This window comes from Littorina saxatilis, linkage group LG5, assembly GCF_037325665.1.
Source record: "Littorina saxatilis isolate snail1 linkage group LG5, US_GU_Lsax_2.0, whole genome shotgun sequence".
NCBI classification, from domain to species: Eukaryota; Metazoa; Mollusca; class Gastropoda; order Littorinimorpha; family Littorinidae; genus Littorina; species Littorina saxatilis.
In genome coordinates this window covers 31464782-31492029 of record NC_090249.1, presented here as the reverse complement: position 1 = coordinate 31492029, position 27248 = coordinate 31464782, and the positions used below count along the sequence as shown (strand labels likewise).

The 27248-nt window shown below is 40.7% G+C and overlaps 1 protein-coding gene across 1 annotated transcript; it reads left to right on the top strand.

The window, feature by feature from the left end:
- The first annotated feature begins 574 nt into the window (after nucleotides 1-574).
- Nucleotides 575-23940, top strand: LOC138967733 (probable ATP-dependent RNA helicase DDX43). Its single transcript, XM_070340388.1, has 26 exons — nucleotides 575-788; nucleotides 2117-2172; nucleotides 3640-3772; nucleotides 4101-4304; nucleotides 5379-5537; nucleotides 6461-6517; nucleotides 9375-9431; nucleotides 10168-10223; nucleotides 10556-10694; nucleotides 11008-11091; nucleotides 11583-11664; nucleotides 12446-12543; nucleotides 12975-13030; nucleotides 14007-14060; nucleotides 14490-14554; nucleotides 15577-15687; nucleotides 16324-16465; nucleotides 17022-17122; nucleotides 17627-17714; nucleotides 18735-18794; nucleotides 19288-19355; nucleotides 21095-21160; nucleotides 21511-21618; nucleotides 21989-22063; nucleotides 22804-22891; nucleotides 23653-23940. The coding sequence occupies exons 1-26, from the start codon at nucleotides 656-658 to the stop codon at nucleotides 23938-23940; spliced, it is 2628 nt and encodes an 875-aa protein (XP_070196489.1). The 5' UTR covers nucleotides 575-655.
- The last annotated feature ends 3308 nt before the right edge of the window (nucleotides 23941-27248 follow it).

The following is a 27248-nucleotide window of genomic DNA, read 5'->3' as shown; positions in this document are numbered from 1 at the left end:
TCGCCGGATCAGTCCGGGCCGGGGAAGCCTCGGTCACGTGGCGGCACCATGCGGCTTTGCCTCGTTCTGAAAAGCCGGCTTGTTCTTGTAAAAGGGAATCTATCAAACCGCTGAAAATCATGAACAGAGTTATTGCCGAATGTCGTCTATTACCTAGCCCTCGTTTATTTAAATCTTGCAGGGCCGGCATGCTATTATACTGTAACTGAGTGAGTCAGTCTGTATAAAGTCAGGTTGAATCTATCACTCTTGCTCCATATTGTTCGTCCTGTTTTTGTATTGTTTTGTCGGGGCCCAGTTGCGCTAGGTAGCGCTGGGTGGTACTGGTAGGCTAGCCCCTCAGTCCAGGGCCTGAATGGATTCAAGTCTCTCATTATTTCCACACTTATTTCAACACAAAAAATATCACAGGCAAAACATTAGCAACATATAAGTCGATTTCTTTTGTCAATCGGTATCAGAAATAGGTCTTCAAGGGTCAGATTTGGGTGATTTTTGACCTTTGACACCCATTGTCTGTCTTCTACTTTTTCCATCGGCCTTTCTGATTGGACAGAAAAGTTGTCTTCTCTTCTCTTCTACTTCCGCTTCCGTCGCGGGAAGAAAACTGTGTGGAACTGAAAGTGTGTCGAATTTCATTTCTGTTGCACATAAAATGTCAAGATTTGGGGGCGGGTTTGGCCGCGGCAGACAGAGGGAAACCAGAGATAATGTGAGGTTTCCATCATCAAACAATGGATCGAGTTCCACACTATTTGTGGCCTCACAAAACTGTGGGAAAATCATCGGTAAGTCTGTACCTGTGAAGCTTAGGCTACACATTCCTTCCTTCCTCATGTTCCTGCATTTGCAAGTGTATTGTGCAAAACAACCTTCAAGCCATGTACCCTCTCAAAACTGTGCGTGCAGTTAATTTTCTCTGAGCCAGAGTCTATTCCGTGATTTCAGTTTACGTTCAGTTTAAACCGAAAGTTGCTCTTCACGTTAATACTAATACTATTGGTAATACTAATAGCGTTTGCCGCACCGCACCAGATCAAGTTTCTGAATCACTGAGTGAATCATTGAATGGAATCAACTCTTGTAGCATAGACCTATATCTAAATATAGGTCCCTGTTAGAAGTGACATAGGTTGAATCTATTACTCTTGCTCCATATTGTTCGTCCTGTTTGTATTGTTTTGTCGGGGCCCAGTTGCGCTAGGTAGCGCTGGGTGGTACTGGTAGGCTAGCCCCTCAGTCCAGGGCCTGAAATCGGGCGCCACGGCAAATAGTGAAAGCAATAGCTTGCCTACCAACCCACCACCGTTTTGATTTTCGTAGGTACACTATCCACTTTTATCTTTCACTCCAGGGAAATTAGGCGCACCAACCAAAATGAGGATCGTTGCCCTGTAAAGGGATTTCCTCACGAACATAAAGAAGAAGAAGAACAGTGATGAATGAAATCTTGGAATTGTGTTGAGAAAACTAGGCCAGGTTTCAAAATAAACTTATGGTACCTGTGCATCAAAATTGTACATGAATTTAGAATTAAAAAACCCAGCTGTTGATACCTTGCCTTTCTTGGTTGATCATATATTCCACTTCACATGTGAAACAAAATTAACAAATAATGCAAAAACTCGATTTTGCAGACTTTACTACATTACCAGAAAAAGTTACTCTTCTCTGACGTCCAGGTGAACCCAGCTTGTTTGATTTCCAGCCAATAAAAAACCACATGCGCCTGTGAATATTTAATAAACAGACTTCAACCAAATTTTAAAAAAAGTACCTGCTGACCTACTGACCTTAATTTGTTTGGCCTTGTCATCGGACACAAACATTTTATTTTGGGGGGCCTAAAATAAATATTAATGGAGGGCCTAATCTAAATATCAACTGGCGTAACACTAACAAGAGTGACACTGACAGGATTCTGTGAGAGCCAGGATTTGTACTTGAAGTACCTGTTTGAAAATAGGCTGGCACAATCACTGGATTAAGGGTAAACAGATCATTGTGTGGTTTAAAAAAAAAAAAGAACGGGCGATATATTAAGCACCTAAGTTATTCTTGTGTTGTCTGTCAAACATATTATGTTGTAAGTAATGTAGTGTTTGTCTTTTATCAGGTAAAGGAGGCAGTAAGATTCGAGAGCTGCAAGATACAACGAGGGCTCGAATCCAGGTGAGAAAGAGGAAACCAGAATGTGTGAAGTATGCTAATTGCTATGCTTTAGCCAGGTGAGAAAGAGGAAACCAGAATGTGTGAAGTATGCTAATTGCTATGCTTTAGCCAGGTGAGAAAGAGGAAACCAGAATGTGTGAAGTATGCTAATGGCTATGCTTTAGCCAGGTGAGAAAGAGGAAACCAGAATGTGTGAAGTATGCTAATTGCTATGCTTTAGCCAGGTGAGAAAGAGGAAACCAGAATGTGTGAAGTATGCTAACTGCTATGCTTGAGCCAGGTGAGAAAGAGGAAACCAGAATGTGTGAAGTATGCTAATTGCTATGCTTTAGCCAGGTGAGAAAGAGGAAACCAGAATGTATGAAGTATGCTAACTGCTATGCTTGAGCAAGTAATCGGGGTTAGAATCACCATCAGTCCATTTTGGTGGAACTTTTTTTTTAATGTTTATTAACACTGCTGTTTTGCAGGTTATTTTGCTGTACATGTTATATCCCAGGACATATTTTTGTCAGAAATGTTTTTCTACTTAAAAATGTATAGGAAAGAGAGCAGAGATGTGGATGTTTTCTAATTAAACAAAATATTGAAGCAATAGATGAATTCTGGAAATCTGTCGGAGACACACCACTCCCTAGTGATTGTCCTTGAATGTCACGTGTAACTTGCCTCAGTGTTTCCAATGAAAAGCAACTCTTCCACAACCTATGAAAACTTGACAGAATTATTTCAGAATATCGTCTATTGTGGCTGATTGAATGAGACCGAGAGTGAATTTTTCCCCATTGGTTTAATATATCATATGGCTTATAATAAGTTATATGCATTTAAAAAAAACCCATTACTTTTGGGGGGGTCAAATCAACAGGTGAATAAAAAAATGAATCAAAATACACAGGTCCTAATACAAACTCTTCACAAGATTTGAATACTTCAAAATTCTTTTTTTTTTTTTTTTTACATGTATTACATCTGGTACTTTTTTTTTACCAGTGTGCTGTGGAGGTCACACATACCAATCTAAATCATCATTTTTGGAGGTCCTTCAGTTGATGATGATGCATTAATTGAAAGGGAAATGGGTTGAAGATTACTGTCTCATGAGTACATGTCATGTAGCAGGGCATTTTCCAAATAATCCTTTTGTATCTGTCAGTTTTTCAGTTTGTCTCAGAAGTGTAGGTTAGTAGTGGTGATTTTCATCGGATTATTTGTAACTGCTCCAGGGAAGTTGCTTGGCATCAGTAGTTGACAAAACACTGACACTTTTGTTAAATGGTCAAAAACTTTGCTGTCATTTCAGCAGAGCTGCAGAACTTATCTCTCAATGGGGAAACGGTGAGGCCAAGAACTGCTTTAAAATTCTGGAATTTTTTTTTTTTTGGGGGGGGGGGATTTGTTGAATAATAGCAACATTTCTGTCTCAACTGATGAAAAACTACAATTTCTGGGGTCATGATCCAACAGGTGTCAAGAGATGACGAGGCCGATGGGACGCGGAAGGTGGAGATCAGTGGAGAAGACGCAGCTGTGGAGGAGGCTAGGAGATTGATTGAGGATCTTGTAGGCCTGGGAGACAACTATCAGGACAGTAGACAAGGTAAGTTGCCAACTGAAGGTGAACCAGATGGTGTGATTGCTGGTAGAACTAGTTTGACCAGGCACAAAAAACCCACCAACTTGGTGAAAGACTACAATCTCTGGGGTCATGTTCCCCCAGCGAAAAATGCTCCAGTCATGTTTTTCCATTCCATGAATTTTCTGGAATTGTTCTTAAAAATTCCCCTATTGCACAATTTTGCATCTTTTTTTTTGTTTTGTTATCAGTGAGGGCATGCTTTCATGCTTTAAAATTTGTTTTTATCATGTCTGATGCATGGAAAGAAGCGCAAGTAAAAACTGAAAAAATTTTGTCCCTCTGTTTACAGCCAAGAGTTGGAACAATGGCAACACCACAGAGACAAGCTACAATTATGATGGTTGGGATGATGGTTGGACAGAAACTAAGAGTAACACGCACATCTTTAACCAGCCAAAGGCTGCAGCAGAGGTGGAGGGCTGGGACGAGGAGGCGGATGACTTGATTCAAACCCCTACTCAGGGAACCTGGACCAACTCCGAGAGAAGTGGCGGTGGGTGTGGGACATGAGTGTCATGTTTTTAGGGGATATTGGTGATATGAAGTCGACCGTTGAGTGTAACAGACAAGAGTACTTGTTCTATGTAGTTTGTAGGAAAGATTATTTGAATGTTTAGTTATACAGTGAAACCCCCTTTTATGACTTTGAAAAATCTAAGAAAATCAGGTCTTATAACGGAGGGAGTCTTTAATATGGAGGTATATTTACAGAATGAAAATGACAGAGGCTATGAAGAGAACATCTGAGAAGGGTCTTATGAAGAAGGAAGTCTTACAAGGGGGGACTCCTATGTAGACGAGAAAGAAAGATTTACTAGTGCGTCGACCTGATGATCTTTGTTTTGGAAAAACATAAAATGATAATGAGACAATCAAAAGAACAAGAACTTGGCTCAGTAAGCTTAGCTTGGTCCTCAAATCTTGAAACGTTATCAGTCTACCTGTCTCAGATTGTTTTTGTTTGTTTGTTATGTAGTTGCAGTTGATGATAGATGCCAGCATAGATGCTTCTGTTTTTCTGTGGGAAAATGCTGATGATGTGGTTGGAATGGATGAATCTTCATTAAATTTGAGATTGTTATTTCTCCATGGTAAAAAATGTTAATTGTCTGTGTTTTGTAGTAATTATATTTTAGATTTCCAGAAAGCTGGCTTACCGCTTGGACTGGTATTTTCTTGTAGCTCCTGTGATTAAGAGAATGTTTTGACTGAAATCCTTGTTAAACATACCTTTCTGTTACAGGAATAGCAGTATCATAAATTTCAATTCAAGAACATTTCTCAAATACCGAAAATGTAATTAGCAAATTGTCTTCCAAACTTATTAATATTTGGTTTGCCCTGTTAATTCACAACAAACATAATGCAATCTTTGTGTTTTACGTTTGTTTTGACGTAACAGAATGACCCGTTTCTGTGAGGGCCAGGACTGGTACTTGTGAAGAAATTCTGTTTTGGAAAATGGCTGACGCGATCACTAAAATAGCAAATGCATGGTTTAAAAAAAAATAAGATGGTACGTAACAACATGTACAACTAAACCAACCTTTTGCTATATTTTCCACAGGGTCCAGAGGTGCTTGTCACAAATGCGGTGAGGAGGGCCATTTTGCACGGGATTGTTCACAATCTGGTGGGGGCGGTGCCAATCGAGGGGCCTGTCACAAATGTGGGGAGGAAGGTCACTTTGCTCGAGATTGCCCCAGTCAGGCTTCTTCCAGAGGTGGTAAGTGTCTGAAGAACCTGCTGCTGCTAGTATTATTTGGGATGAACTGAAATGCAGGTTTTGACGGTAACGTTTTGTGTAGCATTTTTGGAGAAGTTTTGTTGAAAAGATGTACATATGTATAAAAAAAGAAAATGTATACAGTGAATATGGTAGTTTGAGCCCAGCCCCCGTCCCCCTTGAAGACCTCATACAATGTGAGAAAACTAGTCCTTTTAAAAAACCCGCGGGTTAGGGGGAAGAATTTACCCGATGCTCCCCAGAATGTCGTAAGAGGCGACTAACGGATTCTGTTTCTCCTTTTACCCTTGTTAAGTGTTTCTTGTATAGAATATAGTCAATGTTTGTAAAGATTTTAGTCAAGCAGTATGTAAGAAATGTTAAGTCCTTTGTACTAGAAACTTGCATTCTCCCAGTAAGGTCATATATTGTACTACGTTGCAAGCCCCTGGAGCAATTTTTTGATTAGTGCTTTTGTGAACAAGAAACAATTAACAAGTGGCTCTATCCCATCCCCACCCCACCCCCCACCCCCCCTTTCCCCGTCGCGATATAACCTTGAACGGTTGAAAACGACGTTAAACACCAAATAAAGAAAGAAAGAAAGTCCTTTTAAGGGGGATGTGGGGTCTTTAAAGGGGCTTCCACTGTATAAGCAGTTGGTAATATTTCTCCACTGATCAAGATGCCTGTGATACATAAGTGAAATCAGCAGTGCAGGTCTGCTGTAAGTATGTGCTGCATGTTTGATGCAGTATGTTATAGTATCTCTGATTGTATTTTATGAATTGAGAGTAGGGGACTAAAAGGGAGGGGGGGGGGGGGGGGGGTGACAATGGAAATGTTTGTGTCTGCGTTGATAAAATGTCTGTGTCTGTTTCGGTTGTGAAAGTAAACTTGTGATACAGTTGATGATTCTGCAGGGTTTGGGTCAAGTCGAGGCAGCAACAACAGCAACTGGAGGAAAGATCCAAAAGAAGGTATGTATCATGAATGCTTGAATACGGATCCAAGTACCATCTTTGTACATGTATATATTTACGGTGTTACAATGGAGGTAAAGTTATGTTTAAACCAAGAAGGTATGTGACCACCTAATTTGGTAGATGCACAGTGGTACCTTCTTTTGAAGACCATCACAGATTGGAGAAAAATGAGTCTTAAAAAGAAGGTGGTCTTAAAATGAATGTCAATTTAAAGAGCTTATAGAGAAACAGCAGGTCAGAGACAGGGCCTTTAAAGGTGGTGGTGGGGGGGGGGGGGGGGGGTGTGTCTGAAAAGAGGAGTTGAACTGCTCAAGCATGGTAGTTGACCATCAAGTCAGTAGTTGCAGTTGAGGGTGTCTGGTACAGCAAGTCACATTCAGTGCCTTCACCTGTACTGTTTTCAGTGTGATGCAAACACAAGTCTGTTCATTATTGTTATAGAACTAGCAGTCGGGACCCGGCTTCGCCTGGGGTATTAGCGGAGCCCTTCGGTATTTATTCCAAGAACCATCACACATGAGTTTTCTGAATTCTATATCCTAAGAACTACGTATGAAAGAAAAACTCTGAATCAAACATTTTGGGGAAAATCAGTTACCTCTTTGCTGATGTAAATTGAAAACTTTAGGACATTTGAAATACATTATGGCCTCAAAAGCATTTGAATACTTGTGCTACCCACTCGGAGTGTCACCATATATTCAATTCCTGCTTACATGGTTTTATGGAATGAGTTACCTCCCTTCCTTTAGACAATTCCAGTTAAAGGCACAGTGCAGCTCACAGCCTTCGTTTTGCGTTTTTGTTGCAGCTGAGTGCATTTACAGTTCAAAAATCCTCCTATGGTAGTAAAACAAACCCAAAACTACCCAACGACAACATCTGTGAAGCTCGACAGTTTCTTGTTCACGCGAGTGCATAAATTAACCTAGTTATTACGTGGTGTTTGGTCGGAGTTCGATTCAACTGAGTGATTCCGGCCTCCATTTTGTTTTACACAAACTCATGATGACGTCTGACATAGTTTGCTTGTGACTGTCTTTTTGTGCATGATGTGGTGATCTACCTGATATAAATTTAGATCCAAAAATAGGTCAAGACCAGCCGGGTCCGAGTACGAAATTAATTCGTAAAAAAATCGCAGTTCTTGACTCTTTGGGTGCAAGTCAATGAAACTTGGTAGTTCTTCTAACGGATAGCTGCCTGAGGTATGACTAAAAGCCCCAGGGGCTCCGTGCACCTGGATTTGACAAGTTCAGTACCTTTAAATGAATTGAGCAGCAGGGTAACTTTACACCCCTTGAGAATGATAAGGTATGCTATATATTAGATAGTGATCTTGCGCATACACATGTACACACACACACACACACATACACACACACACACACACACACACACACACACACACACACACACACACACACACACACACACACACACACACACACACACACACACACACACACACACACACACACACACACACACACACACACACACACACACACACACACATACGTTCCTTTCCGCCAAACTGGGTTCCTCACATCACACAACGGATAGTGCGTTTGTAGTGCACTTGCACTACAACGGCACTGGGCGCAGTGCCTTTGTAGTGCACTTGCACTACAACGGCACTGGGTGCAGTACTCGCTCCGGGATCGACGAATTTTACACTAAAAAAGGCACAAAATTTGACCTATTTCGTCGCCTATAGGGGACGGAAAGAATGTCATTTTGAACATGGTTATGACATTCTTTCCGTCAAAAAAAAAAAGTTTTTTTATTTTTTTTTTTACGGAAAGAATGTCATTTTGAACATGGTTATGACATTCTTTCCGTCAAAAAAGACGTTTTTATTTTTTTAATTTTTTTTATTTTCACTCTTTGTCATGCTTAAAAAAAGTGGGTCCCTGATTGAGGAACCCAGTTTTCAAAAGAACCCAGTTTTTACTGAGTGTTAACTAGCCGTGAACCCGGTTTGATGGATAGGAACGTACACACACACACACACACACACACACACACACACACACACACACACACCTCTGGACATATATACATGCACTCAGCCAGACTGTGTCTCCTGCTTTCTCTGTCATATATGCTAAGTTGCTTTCTGTCGCTAATCCCGATCATTTCCATCTGACAGTACAACAGGGGTCGCACTGACTTTAAGTGATATGCAGTTGCACAGATTGACACAAAGCAAGACCTGGTTTGCATACAAGGATATGGCACCTGAAAAATGCAATGTGTACGCAACGTTGGGCGGGGATATAGCTCAGTTGGTAGCGCGCTGGATTTGTATTCAGTTGGCCGCTGTCAGCGTGAGTTCGATCCCAGATTCGGCGGAAATTTATTTCAGAGTCAACTTTGTGTGCAGACTCTCTTCGGTGTCCGAACTCCCCCCCGTGTACACTACATTGGGTGTGCACGTTAAAGATCCCACGATTGACAAAAGGGTCTTTCCTGGCAAAATTGTCTACCTATACCCGTGTGACTTGGAATAATAGGCCGTGAAAGGTAAATATGCGCCGAAATGGCTGCAATTACTGGCCGTATAAAATTTCATCTCACACGGCATCACTGCAGAGCGCCTAGAACTGTACCCACGGAATATGCGCGATATAATATAAGCCTCATTGATTGATTGATTGAACGTTTTTCAGGCAGCTCATCCCCTGGTGCAAGTTCCTTTTCTGCTACCTGTGGGAGACGTGGTATGCTTAATAAAATGAAAAGTGTGACACAGCCAACATGATATGACATCACATTTAAGAGTACATCTATTGTAATGACTGTGGATTATAGGGTGAGTTTGAAAGTTGATTTCAACTTTTTGCAGAAGCTGGTCCTTCAGATGTAATAACCATTGGTGAGAAAGATGTTGGCAGAATCATTGGTAAGTGATTGTTCTTGGTTTTCTTTTGCATACTTTCCCGGCATGAAGATAAATGTTGACATTGTTAGGCATTGTTATCTTCGAGTCTTTGCTTCCAAGAACTTTCCAGGTTATAAACAAGATTTGTTTGCGAGGAAATAAAAAAAAATTTTTGCTACTGAAGGTTAGTATTAAGGGCTATCCAGTGTTCCAGCTGCAAAGTTAGGAGCATGATGGTTTGAGCGCATGTGATTTATTATCTTCATCCCAATTGAGATCTGTCTGTCAAGCTTGTTGTCCTACCTTTTTATGTGTATAGATTGCCTTTATTTTTTTTGGAGGGGGGGGGGGGGGGGTTTGATGGGAGGAAACTTACCAACAAATTAGGTATATTCCCTGTCTGTATTTAACAGAAATATTTGACATTTTACCATTTTGTTTTTTTTAATACTTGAAAAGAAATTGTCAGTTGGTCTTTCGTATTAGGATTGATTATATTTAACAGTTTTCTTCCATCAAAATAAGGTTGTCTCATGTGCTGTAAACTGCAGTATGACTGGTTACCCTGAATAAATGATGGGTTCTTGTAGATCTGTTCTTCTTGTCCTTTGGGGAATACTGCTTTATGAAACGCCTTGTTCGATCAGAGATCAGTGTGTATTTTTTCGTCCTCATACAATCCTCTAATGGAGAACAGCATGTTAGTTAGATTCATACAAACTTTTCAGTTGTTCTGATTTGTCTTGTTTTCAATCAGGCAAAGGTGGCTCCAAGATCAAGGAAATCCAGGAAGACAGTGGCTGCAAGATAAAGGTTTGGACCAAGTCTTCTTTTGTAGTTTGTAATGAGTTTTGCTATCAAGTGGTTAAGCTTGAGTAAGAAGCCAACTGTAAGTTGAGGTCATCTGATGATCATGTTGACGGCTTTGACAATTTATCAGGCAGAGTTTTCATACCCCACTTGCAACCACGGCCATTTATTTGACAAGAGCTCTTAATTTTCTAAACTGCTCTCGTAAAACTGCATGAAACCCTGTGAAACTATGATCAAAAAGGCAGTTCATGTAATTTTCATCTGGAGCACAAGCTTTACTTGCAGTAAAGAGGGCTTACCCGAAAGTTCAAGGTTTTTGTTTTTGATTGCAGATAGGAAAAGAGGAGAACGAGTTTGGAGAGATTGAAGTCACGCTCATCGGCCAGAAGGAGGACATTTATAAAGCCAAGAAGCTCATCTTCAAATGCGGAGTCACTTTTTATGGCGGTGACAATGACTACGAGGAGGAAGGTAAGTTCTTTTTTTTTTTTCTTTTTTTAAATCCGAAACAGTCGGCCAGCTTTCTAAAATGAGAAAGATTAATTTCTGGAAATGTCAATTCAAAACCAAATACAAGACAGTCACAGATATTCAGCATACAAGTTTTTAAAGTGAACAGGCAACTGATAGTGCCAACTGATAGTGCAGACAGGGTAAAAGGAGGGGGGGAAATGAATAAAAGCTAGTGATGCTGACCAGCTAGTTCTTGTCAAGATGTTTACAGTGAAAGGTTTTTTGGGTTAGAATTTTAAAAAAAAATTGCCCTGTTGATGTCTTGATTCAGAAAAAGTGACGGCTCCGCCCCCTCGAATTGACTGGACTTTTCTCAGGGAAAACAAGGACAGGCTGGAGCAGGAACGTTTCAAGGGTAGGTCCTGATCTTCTCATGTCTTATGTCTTCCCTATTTTACTTTGCATTTTGCTTTGAACAAGTGTTTATTCATTTTCATTGTATACGGTTATTGCAAAAACATTTAGAAAAAAACTAAATAGAAAAGCTTATAAACACGTTCATGCTTTTGCATTTATAAGAAAGAGTGAGTGTATGTATAAGTATATGCCAGTATTCAGGTCTCAGGCCTGTTGAATAACAGTCTGACTTACCTACATATTAGATGATCTGAATTTGGTTAATAGATACTAACAAGTATGAACACATTTTGCTCGCTTCATAGCATGATTGTGCTAGGTGACATCTTTCTCAAGAACTTGATGAACTCGTGTCTTTTGTCACTTGATACCCTTCCAACTTAATACAGGAGGTACGAGAAACCCTGTTCTTATCTGCCCAAGACGTATGATATCTCTAAACATTTGGAGGATGTGGAACACTCGACACCTATTGTATTGTTTTTCCAGACCTTCCCCCTGTGATGAAAGAGTTCTACATGGAGGAGGAACACATACGTAACATGCACCCAGAGGACGCACGCCAGTACAGGTAAGCACAGATGAAAGGGAGGCTTTAGTACAGTGGACCCCCCCCCCTTTTAAGACCTCAACAAATCTGACAAAATAAGGTCTTAAAAAAGGAGTCTTAAAATGAAGGTACATTTACAGAGGTTATAAAGAGAAAAAATGAAAGTATGGAGGAAATTCGTAATTATCAGGGGGTTGAAAGAGGGGTGTCATTGTAGCTCAACTAAAAGATCACTGGACTTGTGATCCATCACAGGTTCAAACCCAGGCATGGATGGAAACGCGTCAACTATATTGGGGTATGCACGTTAAAGATCCCACGATTGACAAAAGGGTCTTTCCTGGCAAAATTGTAAAGGCGTAGATAAACAATGTCCACCAAAATACCCGTGTGACCTGGAATAATAGGCCGTGAAAGGTGGATGCAGCGCCTATAGGCTGTTGATCTACTGGCCGATGTGAATGCGTGATATATTGTGTACAAAGTTCCATCTCACACGGCATTAATAGGTAACATGCGCCTTGAGTCGCCTTGTGTGGTGAGATACGTCCGCGATATAAATCCTCGTAAATAAATAAATAAATAAATATGTGATGACTCGGAGAAGGTATATATCCATGTCCTGCCCCTGCGTCACCGGCAAGGCTCATAACAGACCTTGATCGTTCATGTAGAGGTGCTGTCTGTATCTGAAAGTTTGCATTTTCAAACTTATTAGCAATAGTTACATGTGATAGATTTAATGAGAATAAAGCTAGCAGTTTGGTTTTCTCATTCATTATCTGTTGCTTCATTTGTACAGAGAGCAAAACAACAATATCATCGTGTCCAATGAGGACTGCCCAGAGGTTCCTATACCCAACCCCGTCATGACGTTTGAAGATGCCTTTTCTCACTATCGTAAGTTGTTCAACTTCTGGGTAGATATTGTAATTTGTTTTTGGCCTCTTACCTGTTGAATGTATGGATTAATCTTGCAATGCTTTATCTTTGATGTCTTGGGGGAAATGAAAATACAGATTCAAAAATCAATCATCACAGTTGAATAAAAGACTTAAAATTCTGCCATTCTGCCATCCTTCCATCTGTCCATCGACTGGACAGATGGAAGATAAAGAAGTGAATTGGGAACAAAAAACAACAACAGTTCAATGGACAATATTTTTTCATTCTAGTTGATTTTGGAGTGTGTAAGTAAGTAACCTTTGAGTGTAAGCTAGTGCTTTGGTGTTGATCTGAAAGATGTGCCTGTGATCCATTCTCAGAGTAGTGGAGAGTGCTGCTGGTTATACATTATTAACAGGACGCTAACAGAAATTTTGTGTGTGCAGCACTGATACTGGAACAGATTTACAAGCAAAACTTTCAACACCCTTCTCCAATTCAGGTAAGTCAGAATGAGAGAGATTGCTTTTAAGGCACGGTCCTTCCCTTGCTCACTATCATAGATCTGGCCAGGCTTTTACCTTGGATAAGACCATCCCTCCACTTGGACACATACCACAGATCATCACTCTGAAGATCGAAAACGCTTTTGCAGAAGATAATCCGTCCATTGAATGACATTGTGAGGAATGTGAACGTTGAACATGTAGATGCAGGCAATGCAAGGGAGAGTACAATGCCAGGACATTTACGGAGGTCCCTACCATTACCAGTGCCAATCTATCCTTTTATTGTAGGTGCAGGCCTGTTTACGCTTAATATTTTGGAGAAATGTATTACTCTTTTTAAAGATTTTGCGGACAAAATTTGTGTCCGGACTACAATTTTCAAATGTGCTTCAAGTTAGGTTGGTGTTGCTAATATTGGTGTTTGGTAACCACTTCATTACTATTTTGGTCATCAGATTACTATTTGTTTGACGTGCCCCTTACTCTGTCACAATTTTGGGGGGGTAAACAGGTCTGCAGGGGATGTTGTATGGGAGGGAATGGTATCACTCATTTCGGGGGCCGCCAATGGCAGGGAGCACTGTAGCAAAAAAGCGAGCATTAGACGCTATTTCTCCAAGAAGTTATTTCCTAAGAGTTAAGAATCTTAGCAATACGGCCCACATCTACTTGTGTGTGTCTATGTGTATGTGCATGCAGGCAGGCAGTGACTTTGCTGTCCGCATTTTAAAAAGTAGATGGTAAGTTTTGGTCAGGGGGTACCAGGTGATGATTTTAGTTTAGATCAAATATGGGATTTCAGGGAGTAAAGTTCTGGGAATCACTGGTTTACACTATCACTCTGTGTGTGCGTGCGTGTGTGTTTGAGAGAGAGAGAGAGAGAGAGTAGCGTTGGCTGTAGACATGTGGGAATTGCTTTACATTTTTATATGTAGATCTGTAATTAATTTTCTAAATTTTTGTTTGCAGGCACAGGCGTGGCCAGTTTTGATGTCTGGTAATGATCTGATTGGAATTGCCCAGGTATGTGTCCTGAACTGGGGCTTCATGTTTTCTGTGCTACTTTACCAGGAAGTTTTTTGTTGAAAATAGTTTCTGCTAATGGTGTTGATTTCAGGATACAGTAAAGAGAGGGGGGGGGGGGGGGGTGTGTGTGTGTGTGTGTGTGTGTGTTATAGTTACCTGTTACAATGTTTGATGAGGCTCTGTTGTAAGTTGTTGGAATTGGTGCTTGAACCAGTTCAGCAGACTCACAGTCAACTTTGGGGGTTAGCATTGTGGTCCAAAAGAAAATTATAAAAATAAAGGAAAAAGATAGAAAACAGAAAAGAAAAATGTAACCTGAAAAAAAGGGAAGAAAGAACAAAAAGTAAAATAAGCATGTTTGAGTTGTTGAGTGCAGACAGAGTGTTGATGACAGTGTTGATGGTTGTGATGTTTTGATGATTGCAGACAGGAACAGGGAAAACGCTGGCATTCCTGCTGCCAGCCCTGGTACACATTGACGGTCAGACCACGTAAGTATGTTGCGTGAATGGCAGCGTTCAGTGTGTTGATAGATCTACACAGGCAACACCAGCCTTGCATTCAGGACTTCATTTTTCAAAGAGAGAGACATTGCACTTCGTGAGATCGAGCAAGACGTCAGCATTAGGAAATGGCAGACATTCTATTTCAGATACCAAGACACCATGATACCTAGACACCATTTCAGGTGTTTTTTTCTGTTGTATGGGGGAGGCGGGGGGGGAGGGGTTGTTTTGTTGTTGTTTTTCTCAAGATCTGTGTTCACATGTAACTTTTTAAATACAGAATTTGCGTTTTTGTTTTTTTAACATTCCTTATGAGGCGCGAGCACAAACAAGCAGAGAGAGATAGAAGGAGAGAGATAGAGAGCTTGTGTGTTGACATCTTACAACTGAATTGACTGGGCCTGGAATACCTTATTTTATCAAGTCACTGTCAGTGTATGGAAACCCAACTTTGTCTGTGCTGCGATTTTGCAGGATGGCATCAGGCTTGTTCAGTTATTATTTATAAATACCTGCTTCTGTTTTGCGCAGAAATGTCAAAATTCAATGTATTCTGTGAATTTGGGTTCAAGAAACGTTAGTTTATGGAAGGTTTAACACTTTCTACCCCACCTATGTTGACCAATTTTTTTTAGCTGAGACCAGCTGTGCTGCAGCAGGTCACTCAGAATTGTAGTACCTGTGTAAAAACTGTGTATCAACACGATGGAATGCAGGCTTTAGATCGACGTTACAGGAAGCGACTGAAGTGACTGTGTGTACGGATATATCCGTACCAGGTCAGATAGAGCCATATGAGTGGGTACGCCTGGGAGACAATGAGTTAATTGACAAAACGAAACATTCACTATTAAGAACCTCCATCTATCGATCCTTAAAGGGGGATGAACAAGATACACCACAGACAAATAATATTGATCCAAGAGATGAACACTTATCTTTGCCCTTAAAGTTTGGGTTTGGATATGTTCATTGAAATATATTTGTATTTTTGTCCTTTCCCTCAGGCCACGCCCAAAGCGGACAGGTCCCACTGTGCTGGTGCTGTGTCCAACCAGAGAGCTGGCCCTGCAGATTCAGGAGGAAGTCCTCAAGATCAACTACAAAGGAATCAAAAGGTCAGTCTTTGTCGCAGGGGAGTCATATTAATTCACAGAGATATTATTCCCCTGATATTAATTGGGCAAAGTCTATTTTACAAAGCTGATTTTTTTTTTTAAATTGCAAAGTCTTTATGTAGTCAACTTTGAGCTCAATATGGGAAGGCCTCTAGGGTGTGTGGCAGTAGTTCTTTACGTAATAAATATTGCTAGATACCGTCCAGTAATGTTGAACATAAATCATATGAGAGAGAAGGCTATTTTAAGACATGAGAAACCAAGAGAAGTAAGCGCTGTACATGCATATGACATGTGCAAGAAGAGTCAAATGGAGGACGAAAGTCGCTTGTTCATTTCAATGGTTGTTATTCTCTCAGGTGCCAGGAGATTGGTTCTGCATAACTCTCGCATGATCTGATAAAGGGAAGTAAGCGCTCTAAATGCATACGACAAGTGTAATAGAGAAAGTGAGAGTCATTCGGAACCATTCTCTTGGAACTTGAGAGAATAACAAGCATTGAAATGAACAAGCGACTTTCATCTCACTTGCTATTTTTGGGCTTGTGGTAAATAAAAGCAATCATTTTGGTTTTCCAGTCTGTGTTACAATGTGCATGGAGATTGAAACTATTCCCATTTTGTGTCTGCCCACAGTGTGTGTGTGTACGGCGGCGGCAACCGCAGAGAGCAGATCAACACGGTGAAGAAAGGTGTGGAGATCATTGTGGCCACACCTGGGCGACTCAACGACCTGATTGAGAATGAAGTCATCAACGTGAGGTCCATCACCTACTTGGTGAGTGCTCCGCCCTGCAGGCTGCTCATAGTTCAGTCCTTGCTGTTTCTCAACTCACTTGCCATTATTACTGTCTGGCTGTTTTAGCTTGAATTCAATCACTCCTGCCATTATGGGCCATCCCATAACAGGCGGTGCTGAACATCTCTCGTACAGAATAAGCAACACTAGTTGTGAGAGGTCACTTAATCTTGTGCAAATCCACTCATTCTGCCCTTACTGGGCGACTTGGCGTGACACAACTCCAGAATGGGTGATGCCCAAACAAATACACTCCGACAGAAGAAAAGGGTAGCAGTATTCTGTTGCTGCACGCTATCCTTGGGAATATCTTCCTGAATTTCCACGGACAATAAGTATTAGTATACCAAATACCCAAATACTGTTTTCACAAAAGAGAGAACTTTATTATTAACCGACAATGCTGGAAAAGTACAAATAAATGACTCTTTGTTTGGAGGTGACTTGATTATTATATGCAAATTCACTTGTGCCCAAAATGGATGACCCAGCAATTCTGTTGCATAATGTGCTGATTGAATTTTTTCCATGGCAGGTTCTGGATGAGGCAGACCGAATGCTGGACATGGGATTTGAACCGGACATCCGCAAAGTGTTGCTGGACATCAGACCTGACCGCCAGACGGTCATGACAAGGTCAGTACCACAGCGCTACCTGCTATTTGAGGCCTTCTGATGGAAGCATGCCTTCTAGAGAGAGTACATCCCTAAAGAGCATCTTTGTTTGGAGAAGAGCACCTTAGATAAAGTGCCATTTGTGTCTGGTTTGAATTGTGCTCTTTAACTGTGAGCAATGTGTTTCAAAAGAAGCATAGTTTCAAGTATTTGAAATTGTGGCGTACGATGCCACTTTTGCAAACTGGTGCGTGTGCCTGTGCTCTTGTGCATACTTATGTGAACGCAGTTAGGGATATCAATACAAGGTGGGTCTGTAGCTCAGCCGGTAGCGCCCCAGCCTTGAAACCAGTTTGATGATATTGACATGGGTTGGAACCCGGGTACGTTAATGGGATTTATTTCCCAGAGTCTACTCTCTTCTATGTTGGACACCAAGCAACGCCCACGCCCAAAATTTCAGTGGAATGTTTGCGAATTTATTGTGGGTCATCTACAACTTGTGGTTGGTGTCTTTACTTTCAGCGCCACCTGGCCAGAAGACGTGCAGAGACTGGCCAATCAGTACATGAAGAACCCCATCCATGTACATGTGGGCACACTGGACCTTGCGGTAAGCACTGGGTCTTTTTCTGTCTAAAGTGCGTGCTTTACTGAGGAGAAACTTATTTCACCCTTTAAAATAAGTTGACTGAGTGTGGTGTACTTACACTACAGTTGAGACCCCTTTAGACCCCCCAATTTCATACCCAACTCCCCCCGCATACCCCCTTTTTAGGACCTTGCGTTTTCAGATTGTCTGTTCACATAGCCTCTGTAAAATTACCTCCTTTTTAAGACTGACTCCTTTTAAAGATCCTATTTTCTCAGATTTTGGGAGGTCGTAAAATGGGGTTTCCACTGTACATACAGGCTTCTTTTATTTACACATTTTAATTGTTACTTTTGTTACCACTGAGGTTTTGTTGCCATTTGCCCATTATTATCTCAAAGTGAAGTGATATTCGATTAGGTGCAATAGTTTAATGTTCATTTTTGAGAAAGTTGGGATGCCTTATTTTTGTTGATGGTTGTTTTTAATGGTGATTGCTGTCTGACGATGATGCAAACTTTGCTGTGTTTTTAATGGGGATTGCTGTCTGACGATGATGCAAACTTTGCTGTGTTTTTAATGGTGATTGCTGTCTGACGATGATGCAAACTTTGCTGTGTTTTTAATGGGGATTGCTGTCTGACGATGATGCAAACTTTGCTGTGTTTTTAATGGGGATTGCTGTCTGACAATCATGCAAACTTTGCTGTGTTTTTAATGGTGATTGCTGTCTGACGATGATGCAAACTTTGCTGTGTTTTTAATGGTGATTGCTGTCTGACGATGATGCAAACTTTGCTGTGTTTTTAATGGGGATTGCTGTCTGACGATGATGCAAACTTTGCTGTGTTTTTAATGGTGATTGCTGTCTGACGATGATGCAAACTTTGCTGTGTTTTTAATGGGGATTGCTGTCTGACGATGATGCAAACTTTGCTGTGTTTTTAATGGTGATTGCTGTCTGACGATGATGCAAACTTTGCTGTGTTTTTAATGGGGATTGCTGTCTGACAATCATGCAAACTTTGCTGTGTTTTTCAGGCTGTGCACAGTGTGAGACAAGAGGTGGTCTTCATGACTGACGAAGAGAAGAAAGATTATGTGAGTTGTGTAAATATGACATGCACCATGAACAACAACAGCACAGACTTTCTGTGCAAGCAGTCATGTACACACGCGCACTCACTCTCTGTGTCTCTGTCACTCTGTTTCTCTGCCTGTCTGTCTGTCTGTCTGTCTGTCTGTCTGTCTGTCTCTCAGATTGTTGTAATCTGTTTTTCTTTTTGAAATAAAGTGCCATCAGTCTCCCATAGTCAGTCAGTAAGTTAGTAAGAGATTAATTGACTGATGGATGAATTGATTGATTGATGTTAGTGAGAAGACAAACTTTATGCAAAGGTGTAGGCTTAAGATTTACTACAACACACACTCATTATTTCTTGCAAAAGAAAAATGGAGAGAGAGAGAAAATGTGGGTTTGTGTGTGTGTGTGTGTGTGTGTGTGTGTGAATACTATGTGTGAATACTATGTGTGAAATAGCTTTCTGCCATCTGTTTTGAAATAATGGTGAAAGGCTTGATGTTGTTTTCCCAGCTGTTTGATTTCCTGGCCAACATGGAACCTGAGGACAAAGTGATTGTGTTCGTCGGAAAGAAAGTCAAGTAAGTACAAATTGTATTGGGCAAGATATCTGTCTGATATTTGAAATTTAAACTTAATTTTAAGGTTAGTTTATTCCCAAAGAAAATTAATTGCAGAGAAATCAGGGTTTTTTCTTTGACTTTGTGGAAATAGTTTCAACTACAAACGCATATATATATGAACTAGAGGAATACCCGGCTTCGCCGGGGTGAATCGCGAGACAGAGACAGACAGCGTGGCGGTTCATCACAATCACCTCTGCAGGCGAAGTCCTGTCAAACGGGATTGAGAATTTTAGAGCTTATTTCTTAGCCCTATATTATCTGCTGTGGCTTCTCAAATGCCAGAACATACAGACAGACAAAAGCCGCTAGACCCCATCACAAACAGAACTCTATAATACATAGGTTTTTGCCTACACACACACACAAACACACACACACACAGAGAAGCCGTATATATATATGCATATCTGTATCTATAAATATATAGAGATAGGTGAGAGTGTATTTTTCGCGTGGCTATAAATTGATTCGACCTTTTCACTTTGACAGTAAGAACAACTTACGGGTGCAAGGGAAGCGTTCTGGACAGCGCAGTGACATTCTAAAAATAGTCACTCTCAGAAACGGGAATTTGGGGTGAACGGCGCGACAGAGACAGACAGCGTGGCGGTTCACCACAATCACCTTTGAAAGGCGAAGTCCTGTCAAACGGGATTGAGAATTTTAGAGCTTATTTCTTAGCCCTATATTATCTGCTGTGGCTTCTCACATGCCAGAACATGCAGACAGACAAAAGCCGCTAGACCCCATCACAAACAGAACTCTATAATACATAGGTTTTTGCCTACACACACACACAAACACACACACACACAGAGAAGCCGTATATATATATGCATATCTGTATCTATAAATATATAGAGATAGGTGAGAGTGTATTTTTCGCGTGGCTATAAATTGATTCGACCTTTTCACTTTGACAGTAAGAACAACTTACGGGTGCAAGGGAAGCGTTCTGGACAGCGCAGTGACATTCTAAAAATAAATAGTAACTTACAACTGAACGGGAAAGCCACACGAAGGAAGGGAGATAAACGCCAAACACTGGAGAAGATAAGGAAGAGTTACTTATAATGGTGAAATAAACACAAAAACGAACATGAGTTTAGCGCTGCGCGCTGATAGCACGTGTTGAAATATCTCATCGATGATATTGTGTCCGGGGTGTAGCTGAATACGGTGTCCAAATTTGAAAAAGAACCACCGAGAACTTTGGCGTTGTGATGTGGTGTAGCGGCTATGGTGTGTCGGTATGGGGGCCCGGGTAAGCTGAGGTGGAACCAAAATAGCTGAGGTGGAACCAAAATCGGTTCCGCGCTGCGCGCTGAGAACACGTGTTGAAATATCTCATCGACCAGGTTGTGTCCAGGGTGTACCTGAATATGATCACCAAATTTGAAACAGATCCATCGAGAACCTTGGCCGCGCATCGCGCACAGACACACAGACACACAGACACACAGACACTAGTCGTATATATATATAGAAGGTTCATATGGTTTTCAGATCAGAACTTATATAAGATCAGTGCAAAGGTGCTACACATACTTTTATATCTTATACTGCTGGTAACTCCTCTGTTGCAGTACCACAGTTGTCTGAGGGATGTGTTTTAATGATTGATTTCAAGATTTACGTATTTTTTTTCTACACATTAGTGTTGTAAATTTATAGAACTTTCTGTAATTTTGCAGAGCGGATGATATTTCAAGTGACCTGGCTTTGAGCAACATCATGTGTCAGTGTATCCATGGAGACAGGTTGGTGCCTTTTCCATTGCTTTTTGTTTGTTTTCTTGTTTTTATTATTTTTGTGTGGTGTGTGTGTGAGTGCGTGCGAGCATGTGTGTGTGTGCGCGTGAAAGATAGAGATGGAGAGAGAGCACACGGGCAATGTACTAAAAAAAAGCAGAAAAATATTTACTTGTAGAGTGAATCATTGTTTTTGTATTGAAACTTTTAGTCTGAGCTGATAAGCCCACACCTATCACTTCTGGCTTGGGTATCTTTAGATCAGATTGTTATAAGAGTTGCTGCTGATGATTCAGGTTGTATCAACAGATGGGCATAATATTGACATTTGCTCATGAATGTTTTTGTTTTGACTCCAGGGAGCAGTGTGACAGAGTTACGGCGCTGGAGGAATTCAAGAGTGGATTTGTTCGCATCCTGGTGGCTACAGACGTTGCATCTCGTGGCCTGGATGTCAAGGACATCACGTGAGTTATGTCTCTGTGGCTTTGGATTACTGCTCACATTTGTTGCAGATCTGTTGTTGGTTTCAATGACTCAGAAGTTGGGAGATGACATGCAAAGATTGGTCATTGTCTTTTAAACTTGATTTCACTGCAATTTTACTAAACTTCTCAAGAACGTTTTTATGATACAGTTCAATTTGGAGAATATCAGCCCACATTCAATTACCAGTTCAAGCATTTCTGCGCTTGTGACACTTTACAGCCTCTGTGTGGGTGTGTGTGTGTGTGTGCTTGCACATGTCAGAGCGTGTTTGTGTATTTTTGTGTTTATATTAATATGTGTATGGACGTGTGCGCGGGTTTTGTGCTTCAACGGAATGGTACTTTGCAGGCATGTGCTGAATTTTGACTTCCCACGCAACATTGAGGAGTATGTTCATCGCATTGGTCGAACAGGCAGGGCAGGGTAAGTGGCTTACATTGAAACGTTATTTATTTTGAATAAAACAAAAGAGCGTCAGGTTAACTAGATTTCTTTGTGCTTTAAAATGTAAAGATCTGTGTTAAACATTTGCTAATGTGTACATGCTGACTTTGAGTGATTTGCATTGTTTGATGCAGAAAAAGAGCTATTTTGCGCAGTGATTGATGCAAAATATTGCAACGAGAGTGACCCCTGGTATAATAACAGCAAGTTCAGTTGATGGCAATTGCAAACTGTTTGTCATGTGTAGGCCAGCACTCTGCATGGAACTGTGTTTGATAAAGCACATACATGCATCTAAACAGATTCTGACTTTGAATTGTGAAGGAAGTGAAGATTTTGTCTTAGTTTGAAGGTACCGGATATTGTGTACCTGTCACACCTGACCATATGGACTTCTTTGGGGGCAGTAATGTGACTTGCTGCTGTCACACCTGACCATATGGACTTCTTTGGGGGCAGTAATGTGACTTGCTGCTGAAAAATGGGATGATTAAACCGACAGACAAAAAACCCAATGAAAAATCCTGTTTTCTTGCTACTACACTACCAGCCCAAGTAAAATTGAAGTTATGGGTGAATAAATCATGCGACTGAAAAGCAGTCTCAGAAAACAAAAAACACACCTAAGGAAGACAAAATCCCAGAGCAAATTGTTCAAAAACACGAGAAATTGATAGACTTTAGTTGTTGAAGTCAATAATCACTGTGTGTTGTTGCAGGCGCACGGGAATAGCTATCACATTCCTGACGCGAGGTGACTGGAGGAGTGCCCAGCAGTTGATCAACATCATGGCAGAGGCCAATCAGGTTGGTCTAGAACTTTTCAACCTGGAAAACAGTTATTTCGGGTACAGTGGAACCCCCCTTTTAAGACCCCCAATTTAAGACCTTTTTTCTCCTGGCATGGGAATTGTCCGCCGAAAGACAAATTTCCGCCGAATTTTTTGTTGTTCCGCCGAAAAAGCAAAAGTGTCCGCCGAAAAAATAAATGGGGGACGCAAAAATGGTTCTAAAAACTGAATTTAATGGCAAACTTGGAGCTTAGAAGACACCAAATTGCACCATTTGGGTTCTTTGGAGAAAAACAATTCCGGGGGAGCATGCCCCCGAACCTTCCTAGCAGGGCTAGGCGCTTTGCTCCGTCGACTTTGCCATTACTTACAAATTTTCAGCCTTTTTTACTTTTTTCAACTCCCATGCCTGTTTCTCAGACTTCCTGTTGATTACCTCTGTAAATTGACCTCCATTGTAAGACCCCTCCCCTTTTTACCACCCGATTTTCAGATTTTTTTTTTAGGTTTTTAATTGATGTAAAGCACTATGTCTTATCGTCAACTTTTGTAAAGATCAAGTAAGAAAAGAACACCAGTGCTAAGGAAACAAGACAATAGCGCACAAAAATATGCATAACTGATCACAGAAAAGTGAAGCATTACATGCATATGTGACTTTTGCCTTCAAGCCCTTGAATTTAAAGATAAAAAATGCATTGTATATTTCCCTTGAATGAAAGTGTACTCGGCTTGTCATCACCGTTTGCTGAGCATATTTTGTGCTGTAAATTTCAGGAGGTGCCCGATGAACTGATTGAAATGGCAGAGCGCTTCAAAGTCCGTCAAGAACGAGACGAACGTGATGGTCGCCGAGGAGGGGGTAGGGGTGGGTTCAGGGGTGGGGGTGGGGGTGGGTACAGGGGTGGTGGTGGTGGGGGTGGTTTTGGTGGCGGCGGTGGTGGGTTTAGAGGGGGTGGGGGAGGACGCGGTTTTGGTGGAGGTGGTAGGGGTGGTGGAGGGGGGAGAAGATTCGGAGGGAGCAGAAGAGATGATGATGATGGTCTGGATGGCTTCATGTTCTAGGTAGACTGCCGACAATCAGTTTTCATGACGGTGCTTATCTTGTGAAGGAGACTTTGTTGCCGTGTGACACTAGTCAACAGTTTTGGGGGTGCAGTAGATTGGCAAGAGGGTGAATCATGAACAACTTGTGGTTCTAGGCACACTGCCGACAAGCACTTTGTAATGAAGGTGCTGTGTTTGTGAGCGTTGCGTGAGTGTGCTTTTTGCTGAGGATTGTCAAAGGTTTAGTGTATGCTGAACAATTGGTGAAAGTGTGAATTATCATGAACAGTTTGTTGTTGTGGTATGTATTATCCTTGGATATTAGAGTCTACATCAACATGACTGGTGATCTTTTGGTAGTGGCATCGAGGCTCGAATGATTGAGAATTACTGCCTTTGTTTAAAAAGTCATGCTCATTGATACTTTTTATTTGAAAATGCTTGCCCTTTTGTATATGATTTTGTTGTCTTGTTACTTTTTCTTTGAGCACAAGTGATGCTCAATAAATCAGTTAAGATTATTTCATGAAACTTTTTGTTCAGTTATTGTCATTTTCAAGTGTGAGAAGATAAATGTAACATGTACATAGGTTTAAAAAAAAAACCCACACACCCAAAATATATTGGAAAGGTCAGTTCACTATAGCTTCCCTAGTTCTTTCGTGCTCCACTCTTGCTATTGTTCACATAATTATAACCTGTGCAAAATTCTTCAGTGTATTAGGACCATTTGTATTTCTAGCTTTTGATCAGTTACATGGTATTTTCTTATTGGACGCAAACCAGTTTTTGATCCTTACTGGTGAACTGATTGTTTTACATGGATGGTGAAGAAGGGGTTTAACATGTAAAATTATCAAGCTGTGATAACTAAACGTTGGTGCAATGCACTTGACAAGAGCGAGTGAAGTATGTATATGTATGAAGGGTCGTCTCTGGTTTAGAACAAAAACACACACCATTTGCTATCTTCATGTTCATTTAATTTTTTTTTAATTTTATGGTTATCAGGATAAGTGGTTAAATTTGTTCACTTCAGTGAGGCATTTGTAAATATTTCATTCATCACTTTTGTTCTGTACACTTGGATGTCATCACTCTTATTTTGTTTTGTTTTGTTGTTGTTGACACCAGTGTCACTCAAGGTTTATTTTTTGTGTGTGGTTTTATGCATTGGAGTTGTATGATTTTTCTTTCAGAAGTGGATCAAAGAAGAGTCTTCTTATTTGACGAGTCCTGTACAAAAGTTGAATTTACAATGTTTTTTTTCACTTTAAATCTGAGTACTTGTAGTTGGAAACATGCGTGGTAGTTTTCAAGTTGAACACCTTTCTGCTTGATGTAAACTTACTGTGGGTTATACCTCTTTAAATGGAACAAGCAGTCACTCTGTTTATGCTTCTGATTGTCAGAAGGGCTTCATTTTATTGTGTTGGTTGCCAAGAGACTAGCTCTGTACAGCCGTTTTCTTATACTTTGAGCAATAACAATAGTACCCTTGGTGAGTAGGACACCTGCTATCTTTGAACCCAATGAAATTATACCTTTCAAGAAAGGACATCTATGATGTACGGACACTGTTGGTCAAAGCGTGTCCCCTCTCACAGGTACCACTATACTTTTTTATAAACGTATTCAAGATGGCTTTCCTTTTTTGCAGTAAGTGACATTTAGTTATCTGAGCATGTTGCTGCAAGTGTTGACTCGGTGTGTGTGGTATTGTGGATTATGCAAGTGAATTTGAGAAGAAAGTGACCAAGAAATGGTACTGTTGTTTCATGAGAAGTGCTGGTCTACTTGCCTTTCACACGCAAGCAAATGAACTGTTTTGATGTTGGTTCAATATTTTTGTATCATTAAACATTTTACTTTATGAAAGTGTCTGGAATGCGTTTTCTGAATGTTGTTTAATGTCCTATTACTTTGAACCTGAAATCTGTGTGTGCTGCCGTGGATCCTTCCGTGTTGGCTTGGTCGGCCCCATTTTCACAATGAAGGTCACGGTGCCTCTTAGGTACCCCATTAAACTGGAGTTTCTTCTTGACTTTTTTTTTTTTTAAATAAAAGGGTAATTAATATTATTTGGTTTGTAAGTAAATGCACATTCACACTGATGCACGCATACACACAAACATTCTCTACACAATCGAGACACGTATACGCATGCACCTACTTGTGTATGTGCTCATGCCTGTGTGGGGGAGGTAGGAAAAGGGCTTACTTGTGTGCTTGGGAGCATAGAAATGTGAAGCGTTCAAAAGACCAGAGAAGAAAAAAAAACCAAGTGATCAATAGACCCCACAAACACAGTACAGACAGTGAAACCTGAACATGTACTTATTTACAGGGGGGGAGAGGTAAAATCAAAAACTTTCTAAAACAGTAAAACAGAACCTTCCAAATTCAAGTTTGAATAAAGCAGCAGACAAAGTTTGGTTTGATTTAATTCCCAATGACAACGGTCAGTTAACAATACAAACTTGGGCAGACAGAGACAACATGTATGCATACATGCTTACCGTACAAATCTGAAATACTTGAGATTATCTGTAACTGCAACAAGAAGGGCAAAGCCCATACGACTCACATGCTTGACCTTGACCTTCAGGGTCAAGGTCAAATAACTAAACCTAGCAATGACATACACTAAGAACTGCTTTACACATTTTTCCTACCAAAATACAAGGTCAAGGTCATGCAACACAAAGCTGTTAATTCAAGACATAGGAAGTACAATGGTGCTTATTGGCTCTTTCTAACATGAGATGGTCACTTTTAGTGGTTCACTACCTTATTTTGGTCACATTTCATAAGGGTCAAAGTGACCTTGACCATATGTGACCAAATGTGTCTCATGATGAAAGCATAACATGTGCCCCACATAATTTTTAAGTTTGAACAGTTATCTTCCATAGTTCAGGGTCAAGGTCACTTCAAAATATGTATACAAGCCAACTTTGAAGAGCTCCTGTGACCTTGAAGCAAGGTAAACCAAACTGGTATCAAAAGATGGGGCTTACTTTGCCCTATATATCATATATAGGTGAGGTATTAAATCTCAAAAACTTCAGAGATAATGGGAAAAATGTGAAAAATAGCTGTTTTTTAGACAACATTTATGGCCCCTGCGACCTTGACCTTGAAGCAAGGTCAAGATGCTATGTATGTTTTTTGGGGCCTTGTCATCATACACCATCTTGCCAAATTTGGTACTGATAGACTGAATAGTGTCCAAGAAATATCCAACGTTAAAGTTCCGTCCGGGGGGGACGGACGGACTCGGGTGAGTACACAGACTCACTTTTGCTTCGCATGTGAGTCAAAAA

Excerpts from the sequence above, each read along its gene's own strand:
- LOC138967733 (XM_070340388.1), top strand. The coding sequence starts at position 656 with ATGTCAAGATTTGGGGGCGGGTTTGGCCGCGGCAGACAGAGGGAAACC. Across the intron at positions 19,356-21,094 it reads TTCGTCGGAAAGAAAGTCAA|AGCGGATGATATTTCAAGTG; the intron begins GTAAGTACAAAT and ends GTAATTTTGCAG. Across the intron at positions 22,892-23,652 it reads TCATGGCAGAGGCCAATCAG|GAGGTGCCCGATGAACTGAT; the intron begins GTTGGTCTAGAA and ends TGTAAATTTCAG.